At 38.3% G+C, this 25,626-nt stretch overlaps 1 protein-coding gene across 4 annotated transcripts in view; it reads left to right on the top strand.

Annotated features, from left to right (window-relative positions):
- Positions 1-15,862, top strand: part of Slc16a12 (solute carrier family 16 member 12) — a 79,873-nt gene extending 64,011 nt beyond the window's left edge. For all 4 annotated transcript variants that reach the window (XM_015500107.2, XM_015500105.2, XM_015500108.2 and 1 more), the window contains exons 3-7: positions 1,353-1,456; positions 4,796-4,939; positions 6,540-7,119; positions 9,134-9,393; positions 13,180-15,862. In XM_015500107.2, the coding sequence (XP_015355593.1) occupies positions 1,353-1,456; positions 4,796-4,939; positions 6,540-7,119; positions 9,134-9,393; positions 13,180-13,442 (1,351 nt within the window). In that variant the 3' untranslated portion in view covers positions 13,443-15,862. The remainder of the gene's footprint in view (positions 1-1,352; positions 1,457-4,795; positions 4,940-6,539; positions 7,120-9,133; positions 9,394-13,179) is intronic.
- Positions 15,863-25,626: the final 9,764 nt, after the last annotated feature.

Below are 25,626 nucleotides of genomic sequence, written 5' to 3'. Positions count from 1 at the left end.
TCAAATGGGATCATATTATATATACTGTTTTGTGCTTTTCCCCCCTCACTTAGTAATATCTCTTAGAAATCTTTTTGTATTAGCACACATGGCTGTACCTCACTGAAAAATAGCTGCTTACAATTCCACCATATGAATGTATCCATAATTATTTAACACATTTTTATTGATTGAGCATTTATATTATTTTCTGGTTTTGCTGTTACAAAAAGTGTCGCAATATATGACCTAAGCCAAACTGAACAGACACTTAACAGAAGAAGAAACACAAATGATCAACAAATATAGGAAAAAATGTCCAACCTCTCTGGCAATTAGAGAAATGCAAATCAAAACTACACTGAGATTCTATCTCACTCCAGTTAGAATGGCAATCAGTACATACAGATCAGAACCATCATTTTAATACTTAATAATACAGTATTTAATTTATATGCCATAATTTATTTAACCAGTTCTTCATTGATGATCAGTTAGTTTGTTACAATATTTGGCTACAGTAAATAGTTCTCCAAAATATATCCTTTTATGTATGTCTATTACTATTATCATCATGATGATCTGATTATTACCTTTGTATGAATCCTAGAAGTGAAACTGCTGGGGTTTTTTTTGTTTTTTTGTTTTACAATATCTTTATTTAATTTACTTATTTATGTATGTGGTGCTGAGGATCGAACTCAGGGCCTCGCACGTGCTAGGCAAGTGCTCTACCGCTGAGCCACAACCCAGCCCCCTGGGTTTTGTTTTTATAAATTGCTTTTTATTTTTAAAATTTTAAGTTGTATAACCACCTTTTAGAGTTATGGATAGTTGGGCCTGCTGGCACACACCTGTAATTCTGGATACTCCAGAGGCTGGGGCAAGAGCATCACAAGTTTGAGACCAGCCTGGGCAACTTAGTGAGACCTTATCTCAAAATTTTAAGAAGGGGTAGGGCTGGGGATATAGCTCAGTAATTAAGCACCCTTGGGTCTGGTCCCCTGTACCAAAACAGGAAACAAACAAACAAACAGAGAAGCAGCAGCAGCAGCAGCAGCAGTAGATGTTAACACAGTATTAAGATGAATAATGAGTGTTATTCTTGGCCTGCTGTCTTTTCTATAAATCCTTCTCTACAGCAAGGGTCTTCACATCTACTTGTCTTCAGGAGTCCCTCTGTGGGTTGAATGCTTGTTGTTCTAGTTCCCCAGAATGACCCAAATGGTTCACGTCTGAATTCCTACTTGCTATGCCTCAGTCATTAAAACTCTTGGAAATTGAAAAAACTGATTGAATCAAAACTTTAAAGTTCTGGGTCAATTCCATGTTTATTTGCTTTTCATATAAAATGCCTGCCTTATATTTTTCAGATGTATCTCAATTTTTTTTGTGGAGTTCCAGACATATTTTGCTCAAGATTATGCACAAACAGCATGGATCCATTCCATTGTAGACTGTGTGACTATGCTTTGTGGTGAGTATCACATATTGGGATAGACAATTCCCAGATACCCTTGAACTGTCATGCCCATGACCTCTGACCAGATTAGAGAAAATGACTTTGATTACCAGTTTTTTTTTAAGTGTAAGGATTATGTTAAAAATTGTACCTTGAGATAGAGTCTCATTAACGTTTCCCAGGTTGGCCTTGAACTTGTGATGCTCTTGCCCCAGCCTCTGGAGTATCTGGAATTACAGGTGTGTGCCAGCAGCTCCCCACCGCCCCCACAAAAAAAAAAAAAAAAAAAAAAAAAAAAAAGTTAGCTAAGACTATATTAAAAGAAAAGATCAATCCTACCTGTAGCCAACCTAACCAGACTTGCTTTTGGAATTAATGGTTTTGGCTGATGCTGGATGGGAGAAATCATTAATACACAGAAAAGGGCACATATCACCTCCTTCTTCCATATAAAGAGGTAGGATGCTGATCATCATAGAACTTGTCCTGATTTGGGGAGCAATTTACCACATTGTACATGCTTGACTTTTGTTTTGCAAATGCTATAGCATCCTTTTTCTCCAGTCTAGTAAACAGTCACTGAATAGCACCACAAGTTATTTCTATATGCTCTCCTAAGTGAGAGGCAAGAGTGTTGCATTACATCTCAAAAGTCTTGGTTTGCATCCCATTCCCTTCCCAGAGCATTCAGAATTTGTCTCTCAGATTTTATCTTTTCATGCATAAATCTTCATGCTTAGTAAAGTGTTGGGGAAGGATAGGATTGTATAATCAGGAGCTAAAAATATTCATTCACTGTGGCTATAATTTCATTCAAGAAACCTCAGAGGTTCTTTTTAAAGGATGTAGAGTGTTCTAAAAATTAATGGAAACCAACATTGCATTGGTATAGAAGGAGAAAACAAACTTTGATGTTTTTCTTTTTATAAATTTCAATCACAGTTAGCAATTGTTAAAGTTTCTAAGATCGGATTAAATTGGAACAATCTGTGTACGACCTAGACCCACTTAATCCTTTCACTTAGAAGAGTTTCTAATACTCTAGAAAACTTACTTCTTCAAGCCATGTCTCAGTGGCAAAAGAGAAATATTGTAATATTCAAAAACTCATATCTTCATCTAATTCCATTCTAGTTTCTGACTCATATTTATTTTTAGGAAAAAATGTACATTCTCAGGAGTCAGTTGAATTGTGCTGAAATGTATTTCTTGGGAAGAAGTTGAGAGCAATTATAGAACTAAAAACAGATTTCATGAGAAGACCAAGTTGACTTTTTCAACTAATAAAAGGTCTTAGAAGACCAAAAAATAATATATTTTGGCTTTGGAGCCTGACAATTTTTTTCCCCTCTTCAGCTATCACTTGATTTGAGGGTCATGTTGTTAGTCACAGCATTTGTATCAGCTCGCCAAGAGGCTGTCTGTCTTTCTCAGAGGATATGGGTGACTCATTTCCCCTACTGTTATCTTTTGGAGAATATTTGTAATCCCCCAAAGAGGGGTAAATGGCTTCAAGTGACCAATGACTATGTGAGACTTTGAGGGTCATGTCAGAAGCAGTGTATTTAAGCTCTGTGCAGGAATGTGAGAGCCCATATATGAATACAAACTAAGTAACTCCACATCATGTATGACCACAAAAGTGGGAAGTTATACTCCATGTATATATGATATGTCCAAATACATTCTACTGCCATATATAACTAAAAAGAACAAAGAAAAATTTTTTTAAAAACAGAATGTCAGGGCTGGGGATGTGGCTCAAGCGGTAGCGCGCTCGCCTGGCATGCGTGCGGCCCGGGTTCGATCCTCAGCACCACATAGAAACAAAGATGTTGTGTCCGCCAATAACTAAAAATAAATAAATAAATAAATAAATAAATAAATATATATATATATATATAAAAAACCAGAACGTCAGAGCTGTTGTTATACCCAATTATATATTCTTACCTACTTACCAGGTCAGATAATACTAGAACATCAGAGTTTAGAGTATGGACAAGAGACTGCTGAATCACATCTGGGACACCCGCTGGGCAAAATTTGCCATATGATGAACAGAGAAGTGAACCTTATTCATTGAGGGTGTGTGTGTGTGTGTGTGTGTGTGTGTGTGTAAATTATGGTATAAATTTTGTCACTTTCCAGCAAACATAGTAGGGCAACCTTGAGAATTCTGTATGTTCTTCAGAGATTCACTCATTCCTCTTCTCCAAGGGTTATATATATAGCTGATGTCTGAGTCTACATGGACATTGCAGTCCACCTCCATTTTAAACCTGCTCCATACAGAAATGATCATATTATACGGCTGCCCAAAGCATCAGCTTTTCTGATTTTATTCTTAAGAGTACTGGTGTCTGCATGAATTTTTCTTCAGGAAACAAACCACCCAGCTTTTCTACCCATCACTTTTGCCATTGTCTGGGAGACCAAGGAGTTATAAGATGAAATAACCCCATACTTAGCGTCAGTTGCCCTAAGCTGTACTTCTTGGTGACCACAGGCAGCTATATACCTCTTTTCTGGCCACATGCAGCTTTAACTAATATTCTATAAGCCTTGAGGCCAACACAATTCAGATACACTGGCAAATAGCAGATGAAGTGAAGCCAACCAGAATTTCGCTATGCATGTAAAACAATTTCCTTAGAATTTTCTAGGCTTTGATCTCTCATCTACATGATGGCAAGCCTGCATGCAGTGCTCGATGGTGGGATTTATCTTGCATTTTCACCCTGGTCTTCTGCTGCATGACATTGCTGGTGGCACAGGGCTGCCCACTTTCTTTCTCCACCAATTAACTGTCATCATCATTGCTGATGGTGTATTCCAATAGTACATCAAAGATCCTTGTTCAAGTGACATGTAATTTAAGTAAAGATCCACTGTTAGTCCACTGTTTAAAATCCCTATGGTCCTGGGATTGTGGCTGTAATGGAATGAAGATAAGGAAGAGGTGCTGAAATGCAAGGCGGGCCGCTTGAGTTTTATCCTGGCTCTGCTGCTTATTCTTTGTCTGGTCATGGACAGGTCACTTCTCTCTGGGCCTCAGTTTCCAAAGCTGTAAAATCAGTGAGATGGGCTTGGTGCTTTAATGGTTGATTGTTGGGGTTGTGGTTGTAGCCCAGTAGTAGAGTTCCTGCCTAGAATGTGTGAGGTACTAGGTTCAATCCTCAGTATCACATAAAAGTATATAAAATAAAGGCATAAAAATGTTGTATCTGCTTAAAAATAAGTAAACAAACAAAGGTTAATTGTTCTCTGCCCTGCCAATACAATACCACAGCCTTCTCACAGGGTCCACAAGACCTTTCTGTTGAACCTCTTTTTTTGTTATTATTTTTGAAGCTCCACTTGGGAGTGCTGTCAGTAACCACTTATCCTGTCAAGTGGGAATCATGCTGGGTGGCTTGCTTGCATCTACTGGTTTCATCCTGGGCTCATTTGCCACCAGCCTGAAGCATCTCTACCTCACTCTGGGAGTTCTTACAGGTAAGGGCGCTTTGTACCACTCATCTCACCCTCTCCCACTCAGGTGTTGCCAAGCATACAACAGAGCAGTGATTTTTAATATATTCATTGTGTTAGATGCACAGTTTAGCTGACCTAGGTTATGTCTGCCTACCTAGCAGTTAAACAGAGTTGCAAATGCTATTGCACTACCCTAATGAAAATGTATCACCACCTTAATTCATCCATAGGATAAAAGTAACTATAACTTTTCTCTTCAGCATTAATATATGGCTGAGGTTCTGTATACAGAAGAAACGAGATTTCACTCAGCACGATATAAGTTTTCAGCAATGGTCATTCTCCTAATTTCTTTGCCAAGACATTAAAATACTATCTGTGTTTAATCTGAGTTTCCCTTGTTTTATGATGAATATCATTATCCAGTAAGTAGGAATTACCAATTTAAAAAGGATAGCCCTTGTGAACATTCCTATATTACACATAATTTACATTACAGATAATTTATGGCACCATTCTCAATGTTATACAAGCATTGCTTCAGAGAATCATAATGAATTCCATGCAAAGAGAAGCATCATATGTACATTCCATAAATCACACTTAAGGGACTGTGTCAGATCAAGATGGCGTTGGTTGGTGGAATTGGAATAGCAGTTTGCTCATCATTCAGAGGAGTGTGGAGAGTAGCACCCACTCTTATCTGGGTACTGTGCATAGATCAGGCCAACAAAGGATGTAACCTTCACAGGAGGCTGTAAATCAAGCTAAAGAAGATATATCCACCCCTAGTAACCTGAAGGGCCTGACGGCTAAGTGATCAGAGATCTTTTACCAGGGACTGTCCTGGTTTTAGCTCTGAAAGTCCCATATCCAGAAACCCCTAAGTCCAGGCAACTCTAGATTGCTGACCACCCTGCACTGTAGATGGAAATAGATCTTAGGGGGTTTCTTATTTCCCTTCTCTGACATTCTAGATGCTATGAAATCTAGGCTTAAAGCACTACTCATTCTCAGGGGCTTTGTTTTGAAACTCTGTTTGTGATGCCTTGATGTGGCCAATTACTCTAAAAGAGGACCAATCAAGTCCGTATCTTAAATTAAAAAGTAACAGAAACTGAAAACCTTTAGAAATCTCTGGACTGTCAACATTTTTCTGCTGACCTTAATGGATATTTGCAGATTGCTATGTTCATAAATAAAGTTGGCATGATGTTTCCTGACTATATATGAAGGAGTCATATATGTTATTTCAATCCAAACTCCAGAGTGGTCCATATTATCAGTGCATCTTCATAGGCAGTGAAGATTACAGATTATTTATGGCACCATCCAGATTTTCTAATACATTCCAGTTTTTAGTATGTATGATGATTTTTAACTTCTTCATTTAAAGTTGCTTAAAAAGTTATATTTTTCTAAGAAGAAAGTCACACATATTCTGTATTTTGAAAATTATGGGTGACTGGTGAGGGGAGACTTATTTTCAGCTTGGTTTACAAAACAGCTTTTAAAGGATTTTGCAAAAGGTGCGGCTCTCTATAATCCAGATCTTCTGAGATGGCTTCTTCCACTGGCTGCTCATGATGTTCCAGCACTCACAGAGTTCTCTTTTTCCCAGGTCTTGGATTTGCACTTTGTTACTCTCCTGCGATTGCCATGGTTGGCAAGTATTTCAGCAGACGGAAAGCCCTTGCTTATGGGATCGCCATGTCAGGGAGTGGCATTGGCACCTTTGTCCTGGCTCCTGTGGTTCAGCTCCTTATTGAACAGTTTTCGTGGAGGGGAGCACTACTCATTCTCGGGGGCTTCGTTTTGAATCTCTGTGTTTGTGGTGCCTTGATGCGGCCAATTACTCTTAAAGAGGACCGTTCAAGTTCAGAGCAGAAATGTGACTGTCGAACTCAGAAAGAAGACTGTAAGCGGGCATCTCCCTATTCACCTTTGACCAAAGAATGGGCGCAGACCTGCCTGTGTTGCTCTTTGCAGCAGGAATACAGTTTTTTGCTGATGCCAGACTTTGTTGTGTTAGCCGTCTCTGTTCTGTTTATGGCTTACGGCTGCAGCCCTCTCTTTGTGTACTTGGTGCCTTATGCTTTGAGTGTTGGAGTGAGTCACCAGCAAGCTGCTTTTCTTATGTCCATACTTGGGGTGATTGACATTATTGGCAATATCACATTTGGATGGCTAACCGACAGAAGGTAAAATCCATGAAAACACAATCAATCAGTTCCCCACTAGGGGACCTTGAGTCTTGAACTTCCTCTCACCCCCTGACCCTACAGAATACCTACATCTGAAGAAGTTTAGCAGGTCCTTTGGTCTCTGAGGGCCACTCCCTAGATCATGGGTTAGCAAGGTTTTTATGTAAAGCGACAGATACTAAACATCTTTTAGGTTTGTGGGCCACGTGGTCTTTAGCACAGCTACCTAATATGGTGTTGTAGCAGCCACAGACAACACGTTAACAAATAAGAGTAGCTGTGTTCTGTTGAGACTTTATTTATGCACACTGAATTTAGAATTCTCATGATTTTTACATGTCACCAAATATCATTCTTTTGATTTTTTTTCCAATTATTTTTAAATGGAAAAAAGTCATTCTTGGTTCACAGGTAGTCCAAAAACAGGTGGCAGGCTGGATCTAGCCAAAATTTGCCTACCCTTGTTCCAGATGGTTTACAATGTTGAGTCTAAGTTGCAGAAGCCAAGGGTAACTACAAGTTCTTGCAACATATTTAATTCCATCCCAAGTAAACGCTTTCCTCAAGCAAGACAACTTCTGGCTGGTGTTATTGGTTTAATTTCTTTTTAAGTACCCCATAGATTGGCTTGCAATGGGAAGAAGAGCAGAATCCAGGCAGGAGGGCCAGTTACCATAATAATCCATTATTTGTAGCCACATATTTATGTTTGACAGAGAAAATAGTAAGTAGTTCTAAGTAGACTTAGAAACCAAAATGATAAGAACCTACCAAGTAGTGTCTTTAGCAAATGCTCATCTGTTTGGATTGAAGTGTGTAGGTTACTCATGTCTCCTAAATGAAGGACTCTTTATACTTAAATTACGACTTGGGAGAGCTACGTCATGAAGCTTCTCACAGTTATGTCTTTGGTAATTAATCAGGTTCCAACTGCCATTCTCCAGTGTTATGAATACAATATTTAGGAGTAATTCCAGTTGTTTTTTTTTTTTTTTTTTTTTTTTTTTTTTTTGTGGTGCTGGAAATCGAACCAAGACCTTGTACATGCTAAGCAAGTGCTCTATCACTGAGCTGCACCTCCAGCCTCTCCACATTTTTAACTAAGGAGGAAAGGGCAGAGGAAGGGAAATCTATAATCAGCAATTCAGTGAGAAGCAGCTTGTTGTAGGTCTTGCAGGAGGATCTCTAGTCTGAGATTCGTAAGACATAAGTTCTTGTGCCTGCTCTGCCCTTGATTAGTCCTGTGACCCAGGGAAAATCACCTAACCCTCAGATGCTCAAGGGTCTTCACATGTCAAATAGATCAGTGCAATGTTTACTGGTCAACCTGATACCATTTTGTGAGGCTCAACTAAGGCTGTGAAGAGAAAAGTGTTTATAAAACAAGCTGCAAGAGTTGACATTGTAAGAGTTTATGAAATAATTGGTGTTGTGGATGGGTTTGGAGTTACAGAGGGAAAGTAAAATGGAAGTTCCACTCACTGGGAAAATTTTAAAATAAGACTTAGTTTTAGTACAAGGCCTTCTTCATCTCTGGCAATTCATTTTAATGTCTTCATATTTCAATTTCCCCTTTGTATAGCCACTTGAGTTATATGCAGATACCAATGGGTAACATATCTAAAGGATTTAATATGGTAGATGGCTAAAAAATATTAATCTCCTGACACTCTGCATATTTCACAGCTACCTTTAGAGTAACTATGAAATTGGTAGCCTTCTCATTTTAGAGTGAAAGAATTTGAAGTTCAAGGTAGGCAGGTAGTAGATGATAGAACTGGTTTCCATCTTACACCTTCCTTATTTTATAGCACATATTCTTTCTACCATACTGTGCTTCCTGGGAAGATAGAGTACTGTATTTGCATATGCCAAAAAAAGGACAGGAATGTGTAATGGGGGAGCCATCCCTATAAATAATTGCAATGCTTACTGCTGCATGGCCGTGGTTTTAAAGCTTCTTTATAGCAACTGTGCATCCTGCACTCATTCTTGTTTTTCAAATCCACAGGTGTCTGAAGAATTACCGGTATGTTTGCTACCTCTTTGCTGTGGGCCTAGATGGGCTCTGCTATCTCTGCCTTCCAATGCTTCGAAGTCTCCCCCTCCTGGTGCCTTTCTCTTGTACCTTTGGCTATTTTGATGGAGCCTACGTGACCTTGATCCCAGTAGTGACTGCTGAAATAGTAGGGACCACCTCTTTGTCATCAGCGCTGGGTGTGGTGTACTTCCTTCATGCGGTGCCCTACTTGGTGAGCCCACCCATTGCAGGTAAGTGTTCAGAGATCCCCCAACCACTTTTGTCCTATTGATTGCAAAGAGTGAATCCCTCTTCACAGACATACATGATGAGGATTTTAAGGGAGCTGAGAAAGAGTAAAAGAGAACAGGATGCAAGAGCCACCGCAGAACATCATGATCTTACCCACATTCTTGTTTTATATTTTTATCTCTTTTTTCCAACCATATGGGAACTTTAGCCTTCCTGGAAAGAAAAAAGTCCCAAATTAGCATCTCTGTTCCATTCCACACTAATCATGGGAGCAATGGAATGGAGCAGCTGTTCAGACTTCTAAGTGAGTAGGGCACATTCAGAAGGAAACCTGGTGGGAGGATAGGATTCCAACAGGGGGCAGTGAGGATGAAATGAGAAAGTGCTGGTGGCATAGTGGGTGTTTTGAGTGACAGGCAAAGAAGCTGGGCTCTATGTCCTTCAGAGACTGTGGACAGTATTAATGTTTTTGTGCACATTAATACTAATGGTAAAAAGGATATGACATTAGATTCCAAAGAATTACTAGGATAAAGAAAATGAACATGAAATATCTTACTAACAATTATTTTCTTTGCGAATTATATTGGTAATCCACTGGGTTAAATGAAAATATATTAAAATTAATTTCTCTATTTGTTTAAAAGAGAGAAAGAAGTAAAGGAGTACCAAGGTAACATATTCTGTATCTTCACAGTAGTACTATATATCCATATTTATATGTTGTCATTTTTTATATTTATGGTATCAAAATTCATATTACTTTAAACTAAATAGGGCAAATTGTACCATATATAAATTATATTTCAACAAACATGACTGTAAAAAAGAAATCTAGTTCATGAAGTATTTTAACAGTATTGGGCACATTCTAAGTTTTTATAAATACTTATATACTAAATATTTATAACCTGATAAATAATGGCTATTATTATGATTCATTAAAACAACCAGCATCAAGCTGTTTCATAGTGGGATAGGAAGGAGGAGCATGAGAGGAATAGAGGAATTCCAGATAGGGCAAAGGGGTGGGAGGGGAAGGGAGGGGGCATGGGGTTAGAATTGATGGTGGAATGTGATGGACATCATTATCCAGAGTTCATGTATGAAGACACGAATGGTGTGAATACACTTTGTATACAACCAGAGGTATGAAAAATTGTGCTCTATATATGTAATATGAATTGTAATGCATTCCATTGTCATATAACAAATCAGAATAAAGAAATAAATTTTTAAAAGGATATTTTAGAAAGATGCGATCTAGCAATTAATCCAGTGATTTAGGACAGAGGCAGTTCAGATTCTATTTTAATAGTTCAGGAATCAATTGATAAAGGCTTAAACTGGGGTTGCTGCAGGAGAAGTGGAAATTAACTCCAGGTACAAGGAGGAGATTTGAAAAAATATGAACTGAATTCAGCATAGGGGGGGTGAAGGAGAGAAGGAAGTGAAAGATGACTTAGAAAATAATGTCATGATTGAAAGTCATAGGGAAATTGGAGACAGTGGCTTTGTCTGAAAAATAACAAATTTAAAGTTGAGATGTATTGAGATATCTGAAATAAACAGGTGAAAATACTCAAAGGAATTATTCAAATAAAATATGTACTTTAGGGAGCGAAGAGATTTGGATATACAGATTTGGGAGTCATCAAGTAAAGGATCTAGCTGTAAAATGCTAGAAAGGTATAGTGGTGCATGCCTGTAATCCCAGCAGCTTGGGAGACTGAGGCAGGAAGATAGCAAATTCAAATCCAGCCTCAGCAACTTAGTGAGACACTAAGCAACATCCTGTCTCAAAATAAAAATTTTTTGAAAAGGGCTGGGGATGTGGCTCAGTGGTTAAGCACCTCTGGGTTCAATCCCTGGTACAACAACAATAAAAATCTGTGAAATGCTATAGAAACTGGGAGCATGATCAAACAAATAATTCCACAAACATTTATGCATGCATTAAACAAGTAATCCAACAAATATTTATTGCTTTTATAACCAGCATGGTGTTTGGCACTGGTGATTCAGTAACAAACAGGTCAGAACCTATTTCTTCTTTCCTGGAGCACATGGTGTGTAGACCAGTGATTCTGGGAATCCTGCATCCAAATTTCCTAATACCTTTGTCAAAATTTGTTGAAGATTAATTTGTTGCAGATTCTTTGAACTTTTCATCTAAGATCTGAATCTTTGGGGGTAAATTCCAAGAATCTGCATTTCCAACCAGCTTTCTTATGATATTCATGCACACTAAAGATTGAAAGTAAATGGTCCAGATTATTATCTGTCTAAATTAAAACTAAGAGTGAACAAGAAAGGCAAGAGGAAAAGGACCCAAATACTTGCCTAGGAAGAAGGGAGTTTCTTGAGGAAGGCAGGATTTCTGCTATTGGCTGCTATTATGAATGCACAGTTTAAGGTTATTTCCAAACTCCAGCAAGTGCTAATGCAGTGAGCTAGGACGAAATGCAGCTGCTTCACTACCCCAGGTGAAAGTTCCTTATCAGTCTAAACTCCACAATATGGGATTCTGAGTTTAGTCTTCATTTTTGGAAACGGCCCTCCACATATTCCCAGGTCCTCTCTCCAAAGCTAATTTTAGGGCTTACCAACTTTTAGGAACAGTATAATTCTGCTACATATCACAAAACCCAAATGAAATTGGGATTCCTGGAACTTTTTTCCCAAATTCTGGCAAATCAGATATTATACACATTAATGGAAGTTAAAGGATTAAGATGTGAGTTCCTGTCATAATAATTTTCTTGTTTATTTATCTTTAAATGAGAACTCTCCACTCAGTCTCTATTTGGTGCTACAGAAATACATGTGTAAATCAGGTGATAATTAAAATGTTTGAGAATAGCTGAATTGTAGAAAACTTTATAGGACATAAAACAATTTCTACAAATGCCATTTTTGACTAGTAGATTTGAGATGGGCAAAAGGAGAAACCAAATACTTCTCTGGTAGATTTCTTGGCATGTAAGCCAAATTTGGAGGAATTAAAAAAAACTTTTTGTTAATCACAAAGTAATTATCTACCACAGTTCAATTTTATCACACTTATTCTCTGATCATTTTAGTCCATATTTTGCATATCATACACCTGGTTTTCCTCAAAATTTAAACCAGGATAGATGTTGAGATTAATTTGTTGCAACAAGAGATAAAGGAAGTAAAAACTATGCTTACAAGTGTACACCTTCAGAAGTATGCTTTTGCAACATCTATGATGGTCTGAAATTCTGATTTTCAAACTGGATGGGATATAATATAATTTTCAAATTGGATCCAAATTAAAATTTGGACATTGCTCCACAGCCTATTATATTATTTAAGATAGTCGTGGGAGCTGGGAATACCACTAACACTTAATGTGATAATATTTTCTTAACCCCCTGAATTACTCCAGCTTCAATAATCTGAATGATGTTGAAAGTCACAGGATACACAATAAAAACTTAAGTTTTTATCTTTTCTACCAGATTTCCTGGGTTTACTAATAACTAATTCTTACTGTGTGGTTACTAAGTACACAGCACCATTCCAAATATCTCACTTAATAACGACAATCAATTTGTTTTTAGAAGTTGCCCTAAAAAATAGAATGCATTTCTCAGTTGCTGCACAATATTTTTAGGCGGTCTGCTTTTTGTCTCAAAATTGTCATGTTAGCACTAGCGATCTATTGTTATTATCCTTACAGATTATTCAATTTGCGAGTGGGTAAGAGCAGTGATTGAATTTTCAACTTAAGGATGTAATTTTGCTGCTGTCTGTTGCAGGATGGCTGGTGGATACGACTGGCAGCTACACTGCAGCGTTCCTTCTCTGTGGATTTTCAATGATCTTTAGTTCTGTGTTGCTTGGCTTTGCTAGACTTGTAAAGAGGATGAAAAGAACCCAGCTGCCATTCCTTGCCAAAGAATCTGATCCCAAGCTGCAGCTTTGGACCAATGGATCAGTGGCTTATTCTGTAGCAAGAGAATTAGATCAGAAAGATGGGGCTTCTGTGGCTACAGCAGCTCCTGGTTACAACCTCACATGACCAATGGCCTTCAGCCTGGGAATCTTTGGGGCTGATGGAAGAAAGGCCACCAGATTGGGCATATTTCTGAAGCATTTTATTTTGGCAGAAGTATTGCCTTCTAGGGAAATCATTATTATTGTTTTGTTAACATATTTATAAGGGAAAATAGAAAAAAAAATAAAGAAAGCTGGACTAGCCTAGAGTTTTTTCATTTGTAATTTGGACTCATAATATTGCTCTATGGGGAATGGAAGGAATTGATAGTGTTGGCTGTGATTAAGGGTAGTTCCAAGGCATAGCCAAAGCAAGTTGCCTGGCAGCAGCACTGTAATCCCCAACACTCTGCTCCCATCTCCACCCCCTTCATCGCCCCTCAGAAGGCAAACAGAAACACTGACACGTGGGATTTCTTACCCTATGCAGTTTGCAGAAGTCGGGGGGGGGGTCATCTTGGGTGTGCTGGCAGAGTGTGAAAATGCCAATCCTTTTCCAAAGTGGAGTTCCTCATTAGGGTTTTAAACAGGGTGGTTAAAGCATACTTGAGATTCTTGCAAAGGTAATGATTAACGTAAAAACAGACCCCCCCCTCCCCATGCCCCTTTCTTAGTCTTCTAGCTAGCCCTTGCTTCTGCCAATGGGTAGATATCACTTTGAGAATCCATGAAATGCCATGGTTGGAATGGCATCTTAAAGGGTAGCTGGTAAGATCTGTTTGAAATTGCTTGAAATGGAAAGCTCCTTTCCTAAGACTGTCCCAGGCACACACCTCTGTTACTATCACATACTAACTGTAAATTCAGGAGGACCTGTCAAGTCACAAGGGCAGCCTTTCTATCTTTTCTAAAATATCAATGATGCCAAAACTTCCCACTTTTTTTCTTCAGAGTGAGGGGAAAAAAACCCGCTCATTTTAAACTGCAGACACATTTCTGCTAGGAACAGAAAAATGTTGGCAGTATTCCAACTGAGCAGGAATTGAATTCTTGAATCAGCAGATCTCTGGTGTGCATTTTCTTTGCAGATCAGACATTAGATTCATCATTACCCAGAAGAGGACTTGGGGGATTTGAACTGAAAAATATTACCCTAGAGATATTCTGAAGGTGAGATCCTGTGTTCCTTCTTGGTGCAACGCCTAGTGCCTTTCATCTCTTTATGGATAATAACTAGAAACCTAACACACTGGATTATACTAGTTTATTCATCCCCCAGATACCCCACTTTTCTGTGTTTTGGGATCATTTCTGAGTTTTCAGATCCAAGAGGAAGGTTTTGGAGAGAGAAGAGAAAGGGCGGTCCCCTAGTTTATCTCTAGCTATTTAAAATTCACAGAGTTGTAATCTCAAGTCCCAAGTCATGTAAGATCTATAAACACTGATGAGTTGCATAATTACAACAGGGGGGTTGAGGTTAATTATTAAAGAATTTAAAATCCAAACTTCAAGAAAATATTTTGAACCCAAAGACCATTTAGCCCACTATCCCTCAAGAGGCCTCTCCAATGACCTGCCAGGGTTACAGGAATTAAAACAAAGAAAGGGGGAAGATTTGAAGTTGGCTGAAGAGTCCTTGCTTGGAACTGGATTATTTCACAAAATTAATTGTTAGTTTATTGCTTGCAGAATGAGATACTGGCTTGATTTAATATTTCATAATTGTTTTTCAAAAAGAAATATGAATGTTGTCTGTTATTTCTTTTCACAGTTTGAGAATTGAGTTTTTGAATCCATGGAATTTGTCATTTGAAATTTTAAAAAATATTTTTGAAAAAAATCTGTAAAAAAAAAAATCAAAGTTAAAATGAAGTTATATATGTTTGGAATAGCACTTTACCTTAAATATCATTTTTGAATCTTCAAGCCAAATATTTTTTAAAATTTAAGTAGCTATAAATACTCATACGTATTTTTTCATAGTGATCACAGTAAAGTTTTTGTTTATGTGCTTCTGTAATATAATTTCTCTAAAGTATTTATGAAAAATGAGCATAATGAGAGGTTTTAAAGATTTGTGTAAAATGATTTGGGATATTGTGACTTTGTACATGCATAAAATTTGCATTTTACTTTCTCTCCTGGAGCAGAATTTTCAGAAAGCCAGTCAGAAAAATGTAGATCCACAATATTGCCATCTGCTCAGAATTTTACTGTTAACATTCCGTATATTTATATGGTTTATTTCAAAACTGAAGAATTCATGGGAATGATGTATTTTATGGGATCAAGAACAAAACTGTAGTAGAATGATTCTAAATCTTGAATATTTCTTTATATCATTGTAAATTTTACTTTGGAATTGACTGAGTAGAAAAGCAGAAAAAATTATCTACTTTTATAGTTGTGCTCTACCTTTGGGCCCTTTGTTCAGATTATAATTTCACTAATAAATTATATGTATGCTAATATTTTCCTATTTCAAATAAAATGAGTTTATAGTCATATGCTTGGAACAATTTTTTCCTTGGACAAAGGGTTTGGACAGGATGGTGAATGAGTCTCTCTGGTAATGCTAAGATGTAGCTAGGCGATCTACCAAATTCAAACCCTTTATTGAGTACTTCTGCTGTGCTAGCTACTCTACTAGGTGCTTCCTATGCATTGTTTCATTTAATCCCTACTAACCTATATCATCACAGTTTTGTAGATATAGTAACTGAAGCACCAGATCCCACAGGTTAGCTGCCATTGTGCTCCAGTGCCGTGACCAAGATCCTGTAACATTGGAGTACTGTTCAATGCTGGAGCCTTTGGTGCCTACTCGGATCATCTTTTGTGAGTTCAAGAAGCCATTATGAAGTAGGCTCTCCCTTGGGCAGATAAAAATCCTTTGCATTATGCTTCAACTTTCCAACCAGCGCAGAAGGGAAGATTTTAGATTGGAAATTTCCAAGACTTTTCCCAAGAGGTCTCATCAAAAACACTACTTCCAGCTAATTTGCTGGTGACTGACCCAGGCTTTTCTTTGGGATTTGGGGGATGGAGATATTGGGGAGCATACTTTTTCCCCAAAGTGAGTTCCACCTTCTGAGTGACCTAAGGCATGCCTTCCCAGTCAGCAGTGAGTTCTTTCAGAAGTGGCTGCGCCATTGCCAGTGTCTATTTGGCACTCACCTTCCTGGTCCTGATAGATCTAATTCTGAAGGTATTTATTGAAATGAAATAGTATGAATTCAGGGTAAATATCAGAGTTTCTCTTCTCATGTTTCACAGTTTGAGTTTTTAAAATTTTTTTAACTCCACCAGAATATATATTTTTATACCTGTTTCCAGAGCGCTAAAAGTCCATCAGTGACAGTAATTGTGATTCTGTCTCATAGTACAGAGAAGTATTTGGTGGCAGGATTGGGTATTAAATAATGACAAAAAGAATGACATTTAAAATAGAATACTTCACTAACGAACATTCCAGACATATACAAAAGTAAAAAAAAAAAAAAAATTAAATGAATTCCATGTGCCCATCCCACAGAAGCTACAATTCCTCCCCTTCAAAGAAATAAGTTGGAATATATTAACATGTTGGTAGAATATGCCTTCCATAATAACTGAACTTGCTGCCCAGAATAATGGAACTTGGCAAGAACAACTTGTTCATACCAGCAGAGGGCATGGGTGGTTGGTATACTGTCACCTATTAATGGGCTCCATTGCTCACAAAGCAGACTGGGAGCCCTTTTTTGCTATGGACTTGGAATCTGAATTGAGGGTTAAAACTTCCTCCACTATTCTATATCCCTCTTGCAGGCTTATATACCTGAGGCCTAGGATGATAATAAGGAGAAAGTGCACTCGAGATCATTATTTCTCTCATTATTGTTCTTAATTGATTAAGAGTCTAGGATCTCTTTGAGGGGTCTGGGACCTAAGATTGGTCTAAAATCAAAGAAAATTACTCTATTTTCATGGTTTTGACACTAAAAAGAATTAATGTGAGCATTATAAATGCAGACCTTTTAAAGCTTTCTCCTAAAAGTGTTACTTTGAAGGATCTAATGATGGAAGAGGTAGAGCTCGTGATCCTAGGAAGAAGACTTATTCTCATTCCTGGAGAGTTTGTTTTTGCAACTGGGTCAGAGCAGGGTCTAAGTGTGTGTCTTGGGAAGAATCTGGAAATGAGGGGATGGGATATGGGGAAGCCTCTTTGTTCCAGCAGACACAAGAGATCTCTGTGTCTCTAAATGTGTCAATTCCTGCTCACACAGAGATGGGAAAAAATTCAGATACCTAACTTTGGTATCTAAAGTTCAAATAGGGACCAGGTGAGTTGATACACACCTGTAGTCCCAGCAGCTTGGGAGGCAGAGGCAGGAGGATCGAAAGTTCAAGGCCAGACTCAGAAAATTAGCAAGCCCCTAAGCAACTTTGTGAGACCCTGTTTCAAAATAAAAACTAAAAAAAGGCCGGGGATGTGGCTCTGGTTTCAATCCTGGTACCTAAATAAACAAAATTGCAAAAATAAAGTTCAAACAAAAGAGGGAAAAGCCTTTTTCAAAATCACAGTATTTGTAGGTTTGGTATGACCATTCAATACACACACTGGAATATGACTGTGTTAGTCAGCTTTTTGTCGCTGTGACAAAAATACCTAGAAGAACAACTTAGAGAAGGAAAAGTTGATTTTGGGCTCACAGTTTCAGAGGTGCAGTTCATAGTCAGCTGACTCTGTGACCTGAGGTGAGGCAGAACATCATAGAGGGAAGCTGCTCAGCTCATGGCAGCCGGGGAAAAGAGAGCGACAGTGAGGAGCCAAGGACAAGATATGAATCCCAAGGGCACACCTCCAGTGACCTGCTTCCTCCAGCCCTGCCACACCTGCCTACAATTACCACCCTTTAATCTATGTGTTATGGTTTAGATATGAGGTTTCTCCCAAAAGTGTGAGACAATGCAGGATCTTCAAAGGGGAAATAAGGGGAAGTGATTCGATTATGAGAGTGTCATCTAAGCAGTGGTTCAATCCATTTATGGATTAACTGGGATATAACTGTCAGCAGTTAAGATGTGACTGAAGGAAGTAGGTCATTGAGGGTGTGACTTTGGGGTTTATATTTTGTCCATGGCAAGTAAAGCCCTCTCTCTGCTTCCTGGCTGCCATGTCCTGAACTGCTTTCCCCTGCCATACCCTTTTGCCTTGATGCTCTGCCTCATATTGGGCCCACAGCTATGGAGTTGGCCAACCATGGTCTGAATCTCTGAAACAATGAGCCCAAACCATGTTTCCTCCTCTACATTGTTCTTGTCAGGTCTTGTTCATAGTGATGCAGAGTTGATTAAAACACCATGCAAATTATTAATCCACCAAATGGATTAACATGCCAGTTACCTTACAGCTCTCATAATCTAATCATTTCACTTCTGAATATTCCTGCATAACCTAACACATGAGATTTTAGGGTAGACCTTATATCCAAACCATAACAATTATTTACAAGGTAGCATGGAGTGTGCATCCCCTGTTGGGCTACATCCCCGACCTCTCCGCACACTTCAGCACTCAGTCTACCAGTTCCTCTAATTACCAAGCTCTGACTGGGGGCATTTTGTATGTTGATCCCTATGTACACTCACTACTTATTTTTTTTTCTTGCAGTACTGGTGGCTGGACCCAGGGGTGCTCTACCACTGAGCTCTATCTCCAGCCTCTTTTATTTTAAGACAGGATCTCTAAGTTGCTACGGTTGGCCTAGAACTTCCAGTGCTCGTTGTCTCAGCCTCCCAAGTTACTGGAATTATAAGCATGTGCTGCCTGGTCCAGCTCACTTATCTTTTGAGCCAGAGCTTCAAAGCCACTTCTCTATTGAGAATTTTTAATCACTGCCCGTATCTGTTACATATCCTCCACCTGCATTATTTTTTTCTCATAGCACACTGTTCTTTTTCTTCAAAGAACATGTTAGTCATAATAATATATTTGTGTTTTTATTTTAATATTCCACCCTCCACTCTTTCCAGAGAAACCCCACAAGCTGAGAATGGAAAGCATACTGACTTATTCACCATTAAGTCCTGTGTCTGACACATAGTAGGCACTCAATAAATGCTTAGTAAATGAATAAATAAATGAAAAGAATACGTGAACAAATGAAAAGAAGAATGAATGAAAAACATGCTGTAGAAAATGTGACACAAACATGGGTAGGGCTGAGCAAAAGTCTGGGGTGTTGTTTGAAGTTGCTCTTTTTTAAAATATTTTTTCTTAGTTGTAGTTGGACACAATACCTTTTTATTTTATTTATTTATTTTTATGTGATACTGAGGATCGAACCCAGCACCTCACACATGCTAGGTGAGCGCTCTAGTGCTGAGCCACAACCCCAGCCCTGAAGTTGCTCTTGAACCTGGAACAGAAACAATATAGTAGATGTTCCTAATTCAATGGTAAAGAGAACACCTTGTGAGAGGTGTCACATAAACAGCAGGAGGTCCAGAGCATTGAGTATTGCAGTTCAGGTTTGGGAAAGGGAATAAAGTGGCAAAAAGAAGAGTTGATAGAAAGATACTAAATAACTAAAACTTTTGAGGCCTGAATGTAAAAATGATACTACAATGTTCAACACAGATTTAATTAAATAGCTCTGTTATGCACAAATGAGTAGAACCCCTGGGAAGGGGCACTGCTCACAGAGAGTTCTGGAACACTGGGAAAAGTATCTTCACACATGCCACAAGCATGAAAGGATAGGGTTTTGTTTATAGGCATTGCACAGCTGTTTTTATGTTTATGTTCTACATGAAATCTCTATTCCACAGTTTGGACCTGTACAGAAGTAGTCCCTGACTGGAGTCTTTTCCCCAGACCCGTAGCTAGCTGTCCCCTAATTTAATAGGACATTACTGAAAATTAGGATGCTGGCAGGCATTTTTAAGAGTTATTGAGCGAAGTTACATAAACCAATGACTACTTATTAAACACTTCTTTGCAGGCTGGTACTATGTTATACACAGTGGGGAATTAAAAATACACAACAGCCCCTCCATGAGTCCAAGTTTACTGTCTAATTGGTAAAGTGAAATAAACTCAGTTTCTTAGCTTCTTCTTGGTGTTGGTTATTAATCACTGAGGGTGTAACATACTCTAGAGATTAGGAGAGGAAGGATTCATTATGGGCTAGAGAAATTTTAAAAAGGTCCTAGGGAATTCTAAAATGCAGGGGTTAGAATCAGCCCCAACTCTTTTCAGGAAGAGACTGGGAGTGGGGAAATGATGGTGGGCAGTCACTTTGTGTGACAAGCTGAGAAGTTCCAGTAGACATCTGAGGCCAGGGCAGAACCAAGAACAAGCTGACATAAAGGTGTTGCTGGGATTGGGGCATTGCATTTGGCTTCTCTAGGTTAAAAGGAGAAATTTTCAAAGCATTGGGTCATACTTCAATACTCATCTCTCTACTCTAAAAAGGAATCATTTGTAAGCCCTCTCTCACAGGGTCCAGAGCTGCAGAAAGATAGAAAAGCTTTTGAAAACAGATGTTATGCAGCACTGCCATCTGCTGGATTTAGTGAGAATGCTTTCTAGAAGTTGCAGGTGTGTCCAATTGTTCACCTCAGCAAGGCTGGCCTTAGCACAAACATTTTTATTTTTTCCTCTTCCAGCCCCATCCCCTGCTCGCTGTCCACTCCACACAAAGCCTTTTCCTCCTGCGAAGGCTCATGATTGTAATCCCAGGTTATCTGGGAGGCTGAGGCAGCAGGATCATGTGTTCAAGACCAGCCTCCTCAATTTAGCAAGCCCTCGCCTCAAAATAAGATTTTTAAAGGGGCTGGAGATATAGCTTAGTTGTAGAACACTTGCCTAGCGTGTACAAGACCCTGAGTTCAATAACCAGTACCACAAAAAAAAAATATTGTGATGAATTTTTCAGTATTTTGATTGCCTACATGAAGCCACAAAGTTAATATGAATGACGAGTCATGACTAGGGGTGGCCACTAAATTCTTTCATGTAAATAAACTTTTGGAACCCCTCTTCCCTTCTTGAGAACCCATATTTCAATCCTGAGTACGTCTTTTTATTCCCTATGATGAGCCCTACAAAATGTTGATGGATTTGATGTGCATTGATAAAAGATTAAGTTAAAGTGTGAAATGCAGAATCTCAAATATATATCAGAAGTCAAATTTCAGAAAATGTTGAAATTGAGTGATAGGAGAGTGGATTCTGGGTCTATTTGGAAATATAAAACATCAGGCTTATTATACCATACACAGATTATGACAATTTTAGTGATTAAATTTACTTTAAAATGTATATTTCTACCAAATGGGGGGAGGGTTCTGCTGTTTATTTGTAATTACAATTCCATTTAAAGGAAAGTGGATCATGTAAAGTGAAATATCTTTCTGTTGAATGAAACAACTTGCTGAACTTGGCTATGCATGGGGGGGTCTGTGGCTGAGGATAAGGATAAGAGGAAAAAATGAAATTGTTCTGTTTAAGAAAAATAGAGAGATGTTTCTTGTTTCTGAGGGGGAAGAATAGGCATAGGGAATCCGGCTAGGCCCAGAGTCATGGAAAGAAGCAGGAATATCAATAAATGGTCAAAAATCTTTACTTCTTCCCCCTCCTCTCTCCATCCTTTTTTCCTTCGTTTCCTTCTTTCTTTCTCTTTTCCTCAATTCCCTGTCCCTCCACCTCTTTTTCTCCTGTAAAAAAAACAGAGATTAGGGGCTGGTGTTGTGGCTCAGTGATAGAGTGCTCACCTAGCATGTGCAGGACACTGGGTTCGATCCTCAGCATCACATAAAAATAAAATGAAGATATTGTGTCCAACTACAACTAAAACAAAATATTTTTTAAAACCCAGAGATTATCTAATATTAAGTTTTAAGTTGTAGGTTGTCCTGCCTACTGAAACCTTTTAAGTAAAGGTCTGCAAACAGTTTTTAGTTTTGGTGTTTGATTTAGTTTTTATATTGTTTATTCGTTGGATGAAACTGTTACAGTTAATGTACTATGCAAAAGGGAAAGCTTGGAGAGAGAGGAAGCCCCTCTCAAGTCAAATTAATATTTAGTGGAATTACGGTCTCAGAGCCACTTTCTAGAGTCGAGTCCTAGAGGCTCAAGGCAGGTCCAGGGATATTAAGGGGCAAATTCTGGTTGTTGCATATATTACAGCACTCTGCCTCCTTCCTTCCTTTTTCCCTTTCCCTCTTCCTTTCTCTCTCCCATTCTTCCTTCTTTTTAAGGGAAAAATATGAATCTTCATTTATCATGTGTAACATGTTTTGAAGTATGTTGTTTTGTGCAATGGCTACACCCAGGCATCTCCCTGGTTTCTTATACTGCTCTCTACCCTGGGAGAGGTCTGATAGGGTTGGGGTGTGCACAGGGATGCATCCTTCCTCCCAAGGGCAAAGGACTAGGTGTCCTGGCTTCTGATAGTTTAATGATTCTTTAGCCTTCTACAGTAGTTTTTTTTTTTTTTGAGGAATTTATTACAAATCTTTGAATTTCAACATCCAATTCTTGAGACCGTTCCTCACTAGATCTAGTCCCTTGATTTTTTAGGCCACTCTCTCAGGGGCTTCAGAGCAGATTTGAATCCCAGCATCACAAATGACTAATTCCATTTCACAATTCATTCCAGGAAGTTTTGGGGGCCTTGGGTAAAACAGTGTCTGGTGACCTATGATTGTAGAATGTCAGAGCTCCAAATCGTCCTCTAGAATCACCTATGTCTCTGAAAATATATGATTCTGTCTGCCCTTGTGCTCCACCTCAATGTTTAAGACTATTTATTATAGAGTGGTTAAGTACAAGATCCTAGAGTCAGACATCCAGGGTTTAAATCCTTTCCTACTTCTTATTAGGTATGTGACTTTCGGCTTTCGGCTTATTTAAATCTCTAAATTTCAAAGTACTGATTTGCAAAAGGAAATAATAAATATGCCTGTTTTGGTGATTTCATACGGATTTTATTAGCATAATACACCTACTGCCCTTTGACAGCACCTATAGAGTTAGCTGTGATTTTTCCATGTGTCTCTAAAGTCTAGATCATGTACACTGTCCTCAGAGTCCAATCCCCTGTGTCAATTCATGCTTGCCTGTGAGGTCTCTGAGTTCTCCCAGAGGATGGCTTTCCCAAAGCTTACACTTCTCACCTTTCTTATTTCTTTGGTTACCCTGCTTAGGCATCATCAAAAGAAAAAGGATATTGAGAATTCTAGTTCATCACTTTGTAGAGGAGCCTCTCAGTTCAGAGAAAATGGGAACATATACATGGCATTTCTATGCACGTGTCTTGCAATTAGATGCTGTTTTGTCTTTGCTTAAAGTGAAATAAATAATATGTCTAATGAACAAATTTGTCTTAGTAAATAGGAAGCTGCCAGAAAAGGAGGTGGTTGTAGCTGGGATAGGATTGGGTGTGTGTAGTTCGATCCCAGGAAAAGAAAAAGTTAAGGATAGGAAATCACATCTCAGTGATCCAGAAAACTTCTAGAACTAATAAATAAATTCAGCAAAGTAGCAAGATATAAAATCAATACTCATAAATCAACTGCATTTCTATACATAAGTGATGAATCCACTGAAAGAGAAATTAGAAAAATTACCCCATTCAAAATAGTCTCAAAAAATATAAAATACTTGGGAATCAATCTAACTAAAGTGGTGAAAGGCCTCTGAAATGAAAACTACGGAACACTAAAGAAGGAAATTGAAGAGGCCCTTAGAAGATAGAAAGATCTCCTATGTCCTTGGGTTTGTAGTTACTATTGTCAAAATGGCCATACTACCAAAATTTATACAGATTTAATGTGATTCCTATTAAAATCCCAATGTCATTCTTCATAGAACTCAAAAAAGCAATCATGAAATTCATATGGAAAAATAAGAGACCCAGAATAGCCAAAGCAATCCTTAGCAAGAAAAGTGAAGCAGGAGGCATCACAATACCAGACCTTAATTTATACAAAAACAGCATGGTATTGGCACTAAAATAGACATGTAGACCAATGGTACAGAATAGAAGACACAGAGATCAACCCATATAAATACAGTTATGTCATACTAGACAAAGGTGCTAAAAACATACATTGGAGAAAGGATAGCCTTTTCAACAAATGGTGCTGGAAAACTGGAAATCCATATGTAGCAAAATGAAATTAAACTTCTATCTCTCACCATGTACAGAACTCAACTCAAAGTGGATAAAGGACCTAGGAATTAGACCAGAGACCCTGCACCTAATAGAAGAAAAAGTAGGCCAAAATCTTCATCATGTCAGATTAGGACCCAGCTTCCTTAACCAGACTCCTAAAGTGCAAGAAATAAAATCAAGAATTAATAAATGGGATGGATTTAAACTAAAAAGCTTCTTATCAGCAAGGGAAACAATAACGTGGAGAGAGAGCCTACAAAGTGGGAGAACCTCCTTACTACATACATATCAGATAGAGCACTAATCTCCAGGATATATAAAGAACCCAAAAAATCTTAATACCAAAAAGCACAACAAACCAATCAACAAATGGGCTAAGGAACTGAACAGACACTTCACAGAAGAAGATACACAAGCAATCAACAAATATATGAAAATGTGTTCAATGTCTTTAGTAATTAGAGAAATGCAAATCAAAACTAAGATTTCATCTCACCCCAGTCAGAATGGCAGTTATCAAGAATACAAGCAATAATAAGTACTGGAGAGGACGTGGGGAAAAAGGTACACTCATACATTGCTGGTGGGACTGCAAATGGTGCAACCACTTTGGAAAGCAGTGTGGAGATTCCTCAGAAAACTTGGAATGGAACCACCATCTGACCCAGTTATCCCATTCCTTGGTCTATTTTAAGTCCCAAAGGATTTAAAAATCAGCATAACTACAGTGACATAGCCACACCAATGGTATAGCAGCACAATTCACAATAACTAAACTGTGGAACCAACTTAGATGACCATCAATAGATGAATGAAAAAAAAATGTGAGAAAAAATGTGTGTGTGTGTGTGTGTGTGTGTGTGTAATGAAATGTTACTCAACATTAAAAGAGAATACAATTATGGCATTTGCAGGTAAGTGGATGGACCTGGAGAATATTATGCTAAGCAAAGTAAGCCAATCCCCCAAACTAAAGGCCGAATGTATGTTGATTTTAAGACCTTTGGGACTTAAAATAGACCAAGGAGTGGGATAGCTGGGTAAAATGGTGATTCCATTCCAAGTTTTCTGAGGAATCTCTATGCTTTCCAAAGTGTTTGC

This window comes from Marmota marmota, unplaced genomic scaffold (genome assembly GCF_001458135.2).
Source record: "Marmota marmota marmota unplaced genomic scaffold, marMar, whole genome shotgun sequence".
NCBI lineage: Eukaryota > Metazoa > Chordata > Mammalia > Rodentia > Sciuridae > Marmota > Marmota marmota.
This window is presented reverse-complemented; position numbering and strand designations above follow the sequence as displayed.